Below are 12,999 nucleotides of genomic sequence, written 5' to 3'. Positions count from 1 at the left end.
GCTATACAAACAATGGGGCAATCTGCAGTTGATACATCCATTTTTTTATTTAGAAATTAATTGTACACATATATAAATGCCCCATGAGCTTAGTTCAACTGTCATACACCATCAGAACCCAAAATATAAGCTTGTTTTACTCCAATAATTGTAAACAAACTAAATGTAAACAAACACTATATAGCCTCGAAACATGGTTAAAACTATCATGTTGATATCATTGATGGTCAGTCCTTGCATACATCGCTCTGTCTATGAATTTGAGAGTGTTTACATTTCTCCATCCACATATCCTTCAGGTTTTTACCAAAACGGGCCGGGGCCAAGCTTTGTTATTGTTTCAACTGCTGATTGCCCCTTTAAACCTACACGTATACATGGAAGGACTGACATAAGAGAGTGAGCATGGGAGGAAACAATTGTGGTGTCTTCACTTCACAGTGCCAGTTGCTGCTGTTCTTGGTTGATTGAATGTGACCCTCTTGAAAAGCATGTAACCATCCACACACCACAGATCTGTTGCTATGAAACCCACTATCTGGATAGGGAAAATATACAAGACTTAGTGTTAATATCAGATATAGTCTACAAGATAGAATTGTAGCTGACATTTCTGTAATAGTTCATTCATTAGTTGTACTGGGTGCCAAATGTGGGATTACAGTATAGATGAATGTTAGTGGAAATGTTCACAAGGATTGTAATTCCTTTGGGCAGTTTATTATTGACAGGAGGGTGTGTAAGATGAGGCTTCACCCAGAAACCCAGCTCTATAAGGCCCCCAATTAGAAGGTCAACAAGGAATACATTTGTTTTTTTTAATCTCACCCCTCCACCCAGGGTCCCTGTCACTGTGTAAGTGGACACTGCTAACAGACTCAGGATAAGTATGAAGACTGCTGCAAACAGTGAGTTGAACAAATCCTGAAGAAGAAAAGACAATGGAAGTTACTCAGGAAGCTTGACTGTCTGACATTTTCACAGCAGTTAATCAATGTAAAAGACCTACTGTAAACTATGTACTGTAATTAAATACTGTAGGTTCCTTACAACGAGAGGCCAGAAGAACAGAGTCAGCTTCTTGTTCAACTTCAGCGTGTACAGCAGAAGCAGGGAGAATGTGATCACAAACTCCATGCATGTAGCTGCAATGTATTTGGGCCTGGATGCTACCGCAAAACACACAAATGCTACAAACATAGTCCCCTGAAACAGAGAGCATTGGCATTTAGGAAATTATAGGAAATGCTATTTGATTGTTTCCATTCAAAAATATTTAAGAATAGTCTAATCCTACAAATTGAAATGGTTGTTTCACACCAAAAGCTGTGAAAATGCTGGTAGTTTTAATTTATTCAAATGTAATGTCTACTAGAGGGCATGCAGTATCTTGTTTAACATCATCACCAACTACTGGGTTTAACGTTTGAACAGTTCACAGGAACTATAGCTCTGATATTCACTTCCACTTCTGTTTTCTCATAGACAACATATTTAGGAAATAATGTATGTCAATATAATCTCTCTGTAAGAGTAAGCAAGTGTAATATCCTATAATAATACTGTGCAATTCATTCTTGCTGTTTTTATCAAGTTTACACCAGATATATGGCTTTATCTGTGGTGATAAGTCTTTCCAAAACCCAGCGGTTTATCAAAGTATGAAATATGCATATGAAAAATGTCTCACCATCTCTACTAATTTAAGGACACCCCTCAAGGATCGGAGAAAAGCAGTATCAACCTCCATGGTTAACGAAGGGATGTTACTGGTTGTTTTGGAACAGTTGTCTGTCATGTTGTTAAATTTCAAAGAACCAGCTAAGAGTTTGTGCTTCCTGAAAAAGCTATTTCCTTTCAGTTGCAGGATATTGCAGTCCGTTGCTCAGAACGTGTGCAGTGTTTTCACACCCATCACTGTTAAATACACTAGGCCTTTTCATCCTGCTTGCATGCCACTAAACAAATCAAATTATATTGTTCACATACACATGGTTAGCAGATGTTAATGTGAGTGTAGCGAAATGCTTGTGCTTCTAGTTCCAACTATGCAGTAAAATCTAACAAGTAATCTAACAAATTCACAACAACTACCTTATACACACAAATGTAAAGGGATGAATGTGTACATATAAATATATGGATGAGCGACGGCGTGCGGCATAGGCAAGATGCAGTAGATGGCGTAGAATACAGTATATACATATGAGATGAGTAATGTAGGATATGTAAACATTATTAAAGTAGTGCATTTAAAGTGACCAGTGATACCTCTATGTGAACATTATTAAATCGGTGTTATTTAAAGTGACAAGTGATACCTTTATTAAGTCCGTTTATTTAAGTGGCCAGAGATTTGAGTCTGTATGTTGGCAGCAGCCTCTCTATGTTAGTGATGGCTGTTTAACAGTCTGATGGCCTTGAGATAGAAGCTGTTTTTCAGCCTCTCGGTCCCAGCTTTGATGCACCTGTACTGACCTCGCCTTCTAGATGACAGCGGGGTGAACAGGCAGTGGCTCGGGTGATTGTTGTCCTTGATGATCTTTTTGGCGTTCCTGTGACATTGGGTGCTGTAGGTGTCCTGGAGGGCAGGTAGTTTGCCCCCCCGGTGATGTGTTGTGGGGTCGACCTTACTACCCTCTGGAGAGACTTACGGTTGAGGACGGTGCAATTGCCGTACCAGGCGGTAATACACCCCGACAGGATGCTCTCGAGTGTGCATCTGTAAACGTTTCTGAGTGTTTTAGATGACACGACACATTTCTTCAGCCTCTTGAGGTTGAAGAGGCGCTGTTGCGCCTTCTTCACCACACTGTCTGTGTGGGTGGACCATTTCAGTTTGTCCATGATGTGTACGCCGAAGAATTTAAAACGTTCCACCTTCTCCACTACTGTCCCGTCTATGTGGATGGGGGAGGGGTGCTCCCTCTGCTGTTTCCTTAAGTCCACGATCATCTCCTTTGTTTTGTTGATTTTGAATGAGAGGATATTTCCTGACACCACACTCTGAGGGCCCTCACCTCCTCCCTGTAGGCTGTCTCGTCATTGTTGGTAACCAGGCCTACCACTGGAGTGTCATCTGCAAACTTGATGGTGTAGTTGGAAGCGTACATGGCCACGCAGTCATGGGTGAACAGGGAGTACAGGATAGGGCTGAGAACGCACCTTTGCGGGGACCCAGTGTTGAGGATCAGCAAAGTGGAGATGTTGTTTTCTACCTTCACCACCTGGGGGCGGCCCGTCAGAAAGTCCAGTTCCACAGGGCGCAGTCGAGACCCAAGGTCGTGAGTTTACTGACGAGGGTTCTATGGTGTTAAATGCTGAGCTATAGCTGTAGTCAATGAACAGCATTCTTACATAGGTATTCCTCTTGTCCAAATTAATCATGATCTGAAAATGTCAATCAATATGCAAATAATATTACAATTAGAACATATTTGATTGACTTTCTCATATAGGCCTATGCATTTTAATGATCCTCATCATTACTGTACTGATAATCTAGCATAAAAAAACGATAACAGTAGTTATCTATACATGAGTCTCTTACTGAACGAGGATCAGTTTCTATCTTTTTTTTGCCCTCAATGGTGATAGTGGTTGGTGGAGGGAACGCAGGTCTCAGAACAAATACAGCGCTTCAACCAATAGAAAAAATAGAACAATCTCTATATCATGAACCAGGAAGAGGTTATTTGATACACGGAACTGGAATGCCACGTGACAGTCGAGCCCTGTGTGTTTCAGATAATTATGCGAGATGTCGTTTAACTCTCTTTGTATGAACAATTTGTGGAGATCTGCTATACGACTATCTTCTAACGCTGCTGTCACGTCAACGCGATTAGTGGCTATTCGCTGCAAAAGATTTGGTGATAAGCGCGGTGAGCTCTGCCAGACGAGAGCCCATAGTAACAATACACAGCACGTCTCAAGTAGGTGCCCATTCATAAGGTATATTTATTCGCTGGCCTGAAACATTGTTTCAATACAGAGCGGTAGAATGATACACTTTGTAGACTAATGTTACAATGTCATGTTACAAATGATGTGTTACAATGTTGCATCAGAACAACAGAATATAGTAACAACATAGGCCTACTCATTCTTTTACAACTTGAATAGCCTAGTTTACAATCTAATGTGACAAATGTTGTTTAGAAACAATACACTTATATTCTGAGCTCACTTTAGCTACCACCAGTACATGCTGTAAATATATTTTTTTAATGCAACATTTCTAAAATGCAGATTAGACATGCCCATTCCTGTCGAACCATTCATGAGCAGTGCTATTGTCTACCACTACTGTCAGTGAGGCTACATGCTCATCAATTTGTTCGAACCAAACCTGGTTGCATCACCTATATTAACATCCTTATCTGTTTTGCTTTACCATAGCTACTGACTGAAGGTGAAACCAAGAAGTCAGGTTATCTCACAATGTTCTCTTACTTCTCCCAAGGAAAGCTGGTGCGGAATGGGAAGGAGAAGAAGTTAGTGGTATGTACTGATATGTTGTCATTTTAAATCCATGAAAATCTTTGAAATTGATATTAAGACATTTGCTGCCTATATACTTGAGGGAGAAGTGAACACATGTATCTTTTTCTTTAGGTCTTTATAGAGGGGAATATTGCTAGTGGGAAGACAACATGCCTAGAGTATTTCAGCAAAACCAGTAACATTGAGGTAAAATGTAGCAATCCTTAATTTTCCTTTTATCCTTATGCTGCACTGTGTGTAAAATGAAATCACAATTATACTTTTAATTTCTCAGGTGCTGACTGAGCCAGTTTCCAAATGGAGGAATGTTCGAGGGCACAACCCCCTGGTACGTGACCATTATAAAGAAGATGGTTCATTTTGATAAATGACATATTGTATGCTGATGTTAGCTCCTCCCCTCCTGCAGGGGTTGATGTACCAGGACCCTACTCGATGGGGCATCACTCTACAGACCTATGTTCAGCTAACCATGCTGGACCGACACCTCTCAACAATGGTAGGTACTCTAAAACTTTGCACTGATATCCTACTGTTTCACTACTGTTGCATGTGTTCTATCAATAGTACAGATTTCTCTTTCACCAAGTACAAAGATGTGTATTTTACATTGCATAAATAACATGGTCTGTTTTGTGTTTGTTGATTCCAGTCAGCCCCAGTGAGAATGATGGAAAGGTCCATCTACAGTGCCAAGTACATCTTTGTGGAAAATCTTTTCAGAAGGTAATGCACATGGTATATTTCACATCACTTTATAGCTGGTTTTCATTTGTGTCCAATCTAGTTAATGTTATGTACTATTTTGCTCTCTGCAGTGGGAAGATGCCCGAGGTGGACTTTGCTGTTCTTAGTGAGTGGTTTGAGTGGATCACACAGAACATTGCCATTCCTGTGGATCTTATTGGTAAGCTGTGTAGAAACACACGCTTTCTACTTTATTCTGACGATGTTGGGTCATTGGTAGAACCTTGTTCACTTAGTTCCTCCTCTGTTTCAGTTTACCTCCAGTCGTCTCCACAGACCTGCCATGAGAGGCTGAAAGAGCGATGCAGGGAGGAGGAGAAGATCATTCCTTTGGTGAGGGTAGAAGAATGACAGACTCTCAATGCTGTTCTTGGTCTCACTTCAGAGGAGTTGTAAGACTCGTCTCTTGCCCTAATCTCTCATCCTACTATCCTTCTCGCTTTTTTATTTATTTGTAAAGGAATATTTAGAGGCAATCCATCAGCTGTATGAAGACTGGCTGATAAAGAAGACGTCCTTCAATGTTCCTGCTCCAGTCCTTGTGAGTGATCAATCATTTTCACACGTGCGTTTGGGTGACAATGGTCAGTTAATGAACATTGTTTATACGTTCTAGTGTCTCCTGTGATAAGCACCAGAGTATTGGTCATCGGTGTTAAGGAATCCTTTTTTTTTCATGGTTGGGAAATAGTTGTTGAATAGAAAGGCAGGTATGCAGGTAAGTGATTGTTAAACAGCTCTGTTTTTGTTCACATTACTATAATCTGTAAAGGCAGTTTCACAACATTTAATGAGTATACACACTGAGTATACAAAACACCTGACGTGACAGACAGTAACGTGTACGCTGGGAGTCGGGAAGCAAGTTCAGGGAGTGACTTTTAATGATAAATAACACAAGGAACAAGCGAGTGAGCTCTGCCGAGCCGGCCGAGGCATCCCCGGTTGCTCCGGTAGCTGCACCCGGACCCAACGTCACCTACACTCACAAATAAAAAAAATAAAAAAACTCCCTGATGCTCCCCTTTGGTGAGGCGTTATTTTGTAACGTGTACGCTGGTAGTCGGGTATTTTGTAACGTGTATGCTGGTAGTCGGGTATTTTGTAACGTGTATGCAGGTAGTCGGGTATTTTGTAACGTGTACGCTGGTAGTCGGGTATTTTGTAACGTGTACGCTGGTAGTCGGGTATTTTGTAACGTGTACGCTGGTAGTCGGGTATTTTGTAACGTGTACGCTGGTAGTCGGGTATTTTGTAACGTGTACGCTGGTAGTCGGGTATTTTGTAACGTGTACGCTGGTAGTCGGGTATTTTGTAACGTGTACGCTGGTAGTCGGGTATTTTGTAACGTGTACGCTGGTAGTCGGGTATTTTGTAACGTGTACGCTGGTAGTCGGGTATTTTGTAACGTGTACGCTGGTAGTCGGGTATTTTGTAACGTGTACGCTGGTAGTCGGGTATTTTGTAACGTGTACGCTGGTAGTCGGGTATTTTGTAACGTGTACGCTGGTAGTCGGGTATTTTGTAACGTGTACGCTGGTAGTCGGGTATTTTGTAACGTGTACGCTGGTAGTCGGGTATTTTGTAACGTGTACGCTGGTAGTCGGGTATTTTATAACGTGTACGCTGGTAGTCGGGTATTTTGTAACGTGTATGCTGGTAGTCGGGTATTTTGTAACGTGTATGCTGGTAGTCGGGTATTTTGTAACATGTACGCTGGTAGTCGGGAAGCAAGTTCAGGGAGTAACTTTTTAAAATAATAAATAACACATGGAACGAAACATGAGTAGCGTACAGACATGAAACAACAACGCCTAGGGAAAGAACCAAAGGGAGTGATATATATATATATATTAGGGAAGGTAATCAGGCAGGTGATTGAGTCTGATGAGGTGCGTAACGATGGAGACAAGTGTGCTTAATAATGAGCAGCCTGATCACCTTGAGCGCCGGAGAAGGAGTATACGTGACAGACTGACCAGGTGAAAGTTATGATCTCTTATTGATGTAACTTGTTAAATCCACTTCAGTGTAGATGAAGGAGAGGAGACGGGTACAGAAGGATTTTTATGCCTTGAGAATTGAAACATGGATTATGTATGTGTGCCATTCAGAGGGTGAATGGGCAAGACAAAACATTTAACTGCCTTTGAACAGGGTATGGTAGTAGGTGCAAGGTGTACCGGGTTGTGTCAAGAACTGCAATGCTGCTGTGTTTTTCACGCTCAACAGTTTCCCGTGTGTATCAAGAATGGTCCACCACCCAAAGAACATCCAGCCAACTTGACACAATTGTGGGAAGCATTGGAGTCAACATTGGCCGGCATCCCTGTGGAATGCTTTCAACACCTTGAAGAGTCCATGTGCCGACAAATTGAGGCTGTTATGAGGGCAAAGGGGGAGGGGTGCAACTCAATATTAGGAAGGTGTTCATAATGTAATAATAATGGAATACTAAGTGTATTTCAATATTTTCAGGTAATTCCAGCAGACGATGACTTGCAGAAGATGCTCCACCAGTATGAGGAGAACAGAGAGAAGATTTTAGCAGGGAGCAATGTGTGAGTGAAGTACTCAGTATTCAGACCCTTAGACTTTTTCCACATTTTGTTAGGTTACAGGCTTATTCTAAAATTGATTTAATTGTCCCCCCCGTCAATCTAATTGTCCCCCCCGTCAATCTACTCACAATACCCCATAATGACAAAGCAACAACAGGTTTTTAGAAATGTTTTCAAATGTATAAAAAATAAAACTGATACCGCATTTTACACAAGTATTCAGAACATTTACTCAGTACTTTTTTGAAGCACCTTAGGCAGCGATTACAGCCTTAATTATTCTTGGGTATGACGCTACAAGCTTTGCACACCTGCATTTGGAGAGTTCATCCCATTCTTCTCTGCAGATCCTCTCAAGCTCTGTTAGGTTGGATGGGGAGCGTTGCTGCACAGCTATTTTCAGGTCTCTCCAGAGATGTCGGATCAGGTTAACGTCCGGGCTCTAGCTGGGCCACTCAAGGACATTCAAAGACTTGTCCCAAAGCCACTCTTGCGTTGTCTTGGCCGTGTGATTAGGGTCGTTGTCCTGTTGGAAGGGGAACCTTCCACCCAGTCTGAGGTCCTGAGTGCTCTGGAGCAGGTTTTCATCAAGGATCTCTCTGTACTTTGCTTTGTTAATTTGTCCCTCAAACCTGACTAGTCTCCCTGTTCCTGCCGCTAAAAAACATCCCATAGCATAATGCTGCCACCGCCGTGCTTCACCGTAGGGGTGGTGCCATGTTTCTTCCAGAAGTGACACTTTGTATTCATGCCAAAGAGTTCAATATTGGTTTCATCGGACCAGAGTCTTGTTTCTCATGGTCTGAGAGTCTTTAGTTGCCTTTTGGCAAACTCCAGGCGTGCTGTCATGTGCCTTTTTTACTGAGGTGTGGCTTCCGTCTGGCCACTCTACCATAAAGGCCTGATTGGTGGAGTGCTGCAGAGATGGTTGTCCTTCTGGAATGTTCTCCCATCTCCACAGAAGAACTCGAGAGCTCTGTCAGAGCGAGGATTAGGTTCTTGGTCACCTCCCTGACCAAGACCCTTCTCCCCCAATTGCTCAGTTTGGCTGGGCGGCCAACTCTAGGAAGAGTATTGGTGGTTCCAAACTTCTTCCATTTACAAATGATGGAGGCCACTGTGTTCTTGGGGACCTTTCAATGCTGCATAAATGTTTTGGTTCCCCTCGACACAATCCTGTCTCGGCACTCTACGGACAATTCCTTCGTCCTCATACCTTGGTTTTTGCTCTGACATGCACTGTCAACTGTGGGACCTTATATAGGCAGGAGTGTGCCTTTCCAAATCTTGTCCAAATCTTGTCCAATCAAGTTGTAGAAACATTATGGGGTATTTTGTGAAGGTTGCTGAGGATTTGTATTTATTTAATTCATTTTAGACTAAGGCTGTAACGTAACAAAAGGTGGAAAAAGTCAAAGGGTATGAATACTTTCTGAAGGCACTGTATATATGCTGCACCAACAATGGCAGTAGATATGTTTCTTGTGTGTAAAGCAGGTTATTATAGTCCAAGAGAGAACACCAGAACCAGCTAGTGGAGTTTCTTGTCGACTGTTACACACTGTCTTAGAACAACTCTCTGACCGGTACATTTTCAGACCGCAAGTATTCCATACTGTATATTTACTGCTACAAGTCGCTTTCCAACCTATGTTACATATGCACTTGGTCATTTTTGTTTGTTTCACTGACCATGATGGATTCTCTCTATACGGGAACATGATGCATTGTTGGTTTCGTAATGTTGATCACGTGGTGACGGCCCTACAATAATACCTACATTTTACAACTGCTGGGACATAGCGGTACCACCTTTGTAATACAAAGCATATATTTTAAGGGGCTGCTGACTAACATAGCTATGTGTTTTGTTCTTATTTTATTTACTGCTAATATATAGAGGAGCATGTTGTCAGACTGGAATTGCACTTAGTTGTAAACAGTTATCAGGTTTAAATATTGTACTTTTTTCGCTGAGTTCGTTTTAATAAATGCCTAAAAGTGATTTTTGTACAATAACATGTTAATTTATGCAATATTGCTGAATAAAGTTAGTGTAACTGTCTTTTGTATGATCCACTTGAACTTCTGAAGACCATGAAAGTTTTTCACATTTTTATGAGTTAAAAAAGGTCATAACATTCTGAATACAATTGGACTAACATTTTCAGAAACATTACAAAGCATTCAGTAGTCTCAATGACAATGAGCAAGGAAAGTAAGTGCAGGATTGGCATAGAATACATTTCAGTAAGGCACTGTCACTGTAAGAGGACACAGTGGAAACATTACCTCCACCTCATAAATTAGGTCAAGCATAATTAACATTGTATTAAAAGTCTATCACCTGAGAAACAGTACAAAGCAAATGCCAGAAAATACAGAAGACGCATTAAATTCAACGAGGTCATTCTAGTCACCTTCATACATTGAATCCACAGGAGGTTGGTTGCACCTTAATTGGAAGATGACGGGCTTGTGGTAATGGCTGGAGCAGAAAGATTGGAATGGTATCGAAACATGGATTGATGCCATTCCATTTACTCAATTCCAGACATTTATGAGCCATTCTCCCCTCAGCAGCCTCCACTGATTGAATCGCCCCAGACCAAAACAACTTAGTGGCAAGTGATGTTTCAGACATGTCAATCAATTTCCCTCTGTGTTCTGATCATGACCTTACTTCCTCTAAGGCTCGTCCACCATGACATAGGTCTGAAGCAGCTCGTCCTCTGTGGTTTGAGGGATGGGGCCCTCCATGTCCTGGTGCTGAGGGCCTGTGGAGGGCTGGTGGTCAGCAGCAGTAGGGTCAAACACTGAGGGGTCCAGGTGGCTGGTTGGGACATAGATGGAGTGAGGTGGCTCTTTGATGGTGTCCCTACTAAGAATGTGTTTGTGGGGACCGTCTGCTACTTCACAGGTGCTACAGCCTGGGATGTTACAAACCGGCACCAGAGAGGGATGGCACATTAGGGGCTGGCTCTGGTCCCCTGCAGAATCCTGTTGAGGGGACCCATCATTGTCATTGCAACTGGCATGTGGTGGTGCTGTCTCTTCTACAGGGTATTTCAGGTTATCCTTCACCTTGTTGTCCTCCATCTTGTGCTCATGGACATGCAGTTGGCCAATCCTCTCAGCCAGCTTGGTCAGCTCATCTGCATAATCGGTCTCCTGACCCTCTTTGGTCACTTCTACCTGTGGAGGAGTTGGTCCGTGGAGCGTGGCAGTAGTCTTGTAGGCCTTATCTTCTGGAGGCTGGAGTTTTGGGACTGCTTCTGTGAGATGGGGTTTTGGTGCTGCTGTGGTGTGAATGGAGATGGACTGGGGACCACTTACATCACTGCCAGCTAAATTGGCTGCACTGCCACCTTCCTCGGGTGCGTTCTCTTTGATAAGTCGCCTTCGCGATACAGGAGGTCCACCCAGTGGCTTACTGAATATTGGCTTCTGCCTTATGGCAAGGTCTGGGTAATTCTGCTGAATCTCCAGGATAGATCTGTCATCGTTCAAGAATGCCCTGGGTGGTCTGATTCCTGGAGAATGTGTCGTCTCAATGGACTGAACCTCCAGGTTGAGGGTTATCTGTCCATCATCCTGTTGCCTGCCTGGTGTGCTAGCGGTGACAGGGTTCTCCTCGGTTAAGTCTCCCTCATCTGTCTCCACTGGTCCTGGGTCTACCAGGGAACAACCATTTGATAGACCCTTATCCTCGTTCTCTTCTTCTTTCTGCATTTGTAAGGGCTCTGTTTCAGACTCCTTTGCTGTCTCCTTGGCAGCCCTCTGGGTGTGAGGTAGTCGTGCAGCTCTCCTCTGTAGAATCTCCAGACACTCATGCTGTGACCGCTGACCCATGAGCTCCAACAGGTACTCACACTCTGTTCGCGCCAGGAAAAGCTCAAAACCCATTTTCATGGCTGTTTCAGGGTCTGCATTGTTTGTGAGTCGGTACTCTGTGTCAGTTTCCAGATGATATCCTATCGTTTCAAGGATACTTTTCGTGGCACTCTTTGTCAGGACCGGCTGGATGCAGTAGACAAAGGGGCCAGTGAAAGTCTGAGTGGGAGATAAGTGTTAATTATCACATAATTTCACAAGCCTGGCAAATAATAGCCTCATACAGTTTACTTTCACTTCCTGACATGTGACCTTTGAATATGTGGCTTGTGATTAGAGATGGCATTTCAATGTAAAATCAGTCATATATTATCCCTCTAATGACTTCTTACTCTGATAATAATAATTTGTGCATGTGCATTAGGCTAGCCTAAGTCTAGACATCTCTGCACCCCATTTTCTTGGGTGCATTGCGCAAGACAAAATAAGCCTAATTGTCGAAATATGAATACCATACTATTTATATTTTTACCTTGACAATCTTGATTTCCTTCTTCCACGGGTAAAGAAACAGATTTACACAGAACATCTCCAACACCTCTGTGGCTTTAATGAGCGCGCTGAAGAATGTTCGACAATCTTTAAAGCCTTGTTTTACGCATTCGGATGCAGTAAAGTAGAAGTCAAAATGAGAAAATCTTTCTCCGGGGTCTGTTTCTAACAGCAAAAATCGTCTAGCTTCCACGGTAACCTGTTTCTCTTGGCATAGTTTCAGGTTACCCTTACTCCAAATCTGATCATAGTAATTTAGGTAATCGTCGAAAGCCTCTTTACGTGCTATAGGCGTTTGGTCACCGTCACCACCCTGCATATTTGTTGTTGTTGGTGAAAAAGACTGTTTAGTTAGGCTACACGCTTCTTATCTGATTTAGAAATAACATAGGAACAAGGAAGTATGACGAGTGAAAGAGGCAGCACACTATTGATCTGAAAGGCTAGTCAAATAGGTAAAAAAATGACAATATGCGGAAGCATGACTGTTTCGCTACAGTTACGGTGACATTAGATTTGCCCATGTATCAATTAAGTTTCTTCTCCAGTATCGGTTTTCTGCTGCATAGTACGACTGACATCTAGAGGATAAAATATAACATCCGTTATAGACTGAAGACATGCGTCTTCCAACAGATGGTGCTACAGGAAAGAAAAATATATAATATTCTAGTCATGCCACAAACCTGAGATGATGCTGAAAAGGCTGTATCTGTTCTTCTCTGTAATGCTAATTAATCAACTTCCAGTGTATCTCTCTCCATCGGGTTGTTTTTCTGTGTTTCTACAGGTGATAGAT

General features: G+C 42.4%; 3 protein-coding genes across 6 annotated transcripts; 1 reads left to right on the top strand and 2 right to left on the bottom strand.

Moving 5' to 3' along the window:
- Nucleotides 1-23: 23 nt before the first annotated feature.
- LOC112249097 (chemokine-like factor) lies at nt 24-1,917 on the bottom strand. Its single transcript, XM_024418745.2, has 4 exons — nt 1,691-1,917; nt 1,051-1,206; nt 829-924; nt 24-538 (listed from the first exon to the last, which is right to left on the bottom strand). The coding sequence occupies exons 1-4, from the start codon at nt 1,796-1,798 to the stop codon at nt 431-433; spliced, it is 468 nt and encodes a 155-aa protein (XP_024274513.1). The 5' UTR covers nt 1,799-1,917; the 3' UTR covers nt 24-430.
- Nucleotides 1,918-3,230: 1,313 nt separating this feature from the next.
- LOC112249093 (thymidine kinase 2, mitochondrial) lies at nt 3,231-7,926 on the top strand. 4 transcript variants are annotated; one of them, XM_024418740.2, is made up of 10 exons: nt 3,231-3,935; nt 4,466-4,503; nt 4,618-4,692; nt 4,781-4,834; nt 4,916-5,005; nt 5,159-5,232; nt 5,325-5,413; nt 5,507-5,586; nt 5,714-5,794; nt 7,732-7,925. In XM_024418740.2, the coding sequence occupies exons 1-10, from the start codon at nt 3,761-3,763 to the stop codon at nt 7,816-7,818; spliced, it is 843 nt and encodes a 280-aa protein (XP_024274508.1). In that variant the 5' UTR covers nt 3,231-3,760; the 3' UTR covers nt 7,819-7,925. The 4 variants fall into 4 exon arrangements, with proteins under 4 accessions (XP_024274508.1, XP_024274509.1, XP_024274510.1 ...); XM_024418741.2 differs by having other exon boundaries at nt 3,802-3,935; nt 4,402-4,503; nt 7,732-7,926; XM_024418742.2 differs by having other exon boundaries at nt 3,859-3,954; nt 4,402-4,503; nt 7,732-7,926.
- A 1,988-nt stretch (nt 7,927-9,914) lies between these two features.
- Nucleotides 9,915-12,784, bottom strand: LOC112249092. Its single transcript, XM_024418739.2, has 2 exons — nt 12,181-12,784; nt 9,915-11,867 (listed from the first exon to the last, which is right to left on the bottom strand). The coding sequence occupies exons 1-2, from the start codon at nt 12,517-12,519 to the stop codon at nt 10,503-10,505; spliced, it is 1,704 nt and encodes a 567-aa protein (XP_024274507.1). The 5' UTR covers nt 12,520-12,784; the 3' UTR covers nt 9,915-10,502.
- Between the last annotated feature and the right edge of the window lie 215 nt (nt 12,785-12,999).

This window comes from Oncorhynchus tshawytscha, linkage group LG04 (genome assembly GCF_018296145.1).
Source record: "Oncorhynchus tshawytscha isolate Ot180627B linkage group LG04, Otsh_v2.0, whole genome shotgun sequence".
NCBI classification, from domain to species: Eukaryota; Metazoa; Chordata; class Actinopteri; order Salmoniformes; family Salmonidae; genus Oncorhynchus; species Oncorhynchus tshawytscha.
This window is presented reverse-complemented; position numbering and strand designations above follow the sequence as displayed.

Excerpts from the sequence above, each read along its gene's own strand:
- LOC112249097 (XM_024418745.2), bottom strand. The coding sequence starts at position 1,798 with ATGACAGACAACTGTTCCAAAACAACCAGTAACATCCCTTCGTTAACC. Across the intron at positions 1,207-1,690 it reads TCCTTAAATTAGTAGAGATG|GGGACTATGTTTGTAGCATT; the intron begins GTGAGACATTTT and ends TCTCTGTTTCAG. Across the intron at positions 539-828 it reads CAGGGACCCTGGGTGGAGGG|ATAGTGGGTTTCATAGCAAC; the intron begins GTGAGATTAAAA and ends TTCCCTATCCAG.
- LOC112249093 (XM_024418740.2), top strand. The coding sequence starts at position 3,761 with ATGTCGTTTAACTCTCTTTGTATGAACAATTTGTGGAGATCTGCTATA. Across the intron at positions 4,504-4,617 it reads GGAAGGAGAAGAAGTTAGTG|GTCTTTATAGAGGGGAATAT; the intron begins GTATGTACTGAT and ends CTTTTTCTTTAG. Across the intron at positions 5,006-5,158 it reads ACCGACACCTCTCAACAATG|TCAGCCCCAGTGAGAATGAT; the intron begins GTAGGTACTCTA and ends TGTTGATTCCAG.
- LOC112249092 (XM_024418739.2), bottom strand. The coding sequence starts at position 12,519 with ATGCAGGGTGGTGACGGTGACCAAACGCCTATAGCACGTAAAGAGGCT. Across the intron at positions 11,868-12,180 it reads AGGAAATCAAGATTGTCAAG|ACTTTCACTGGCCCCTTTGT; the intron begins GTAAAAATATAA and ends TCTCCCACTCAG.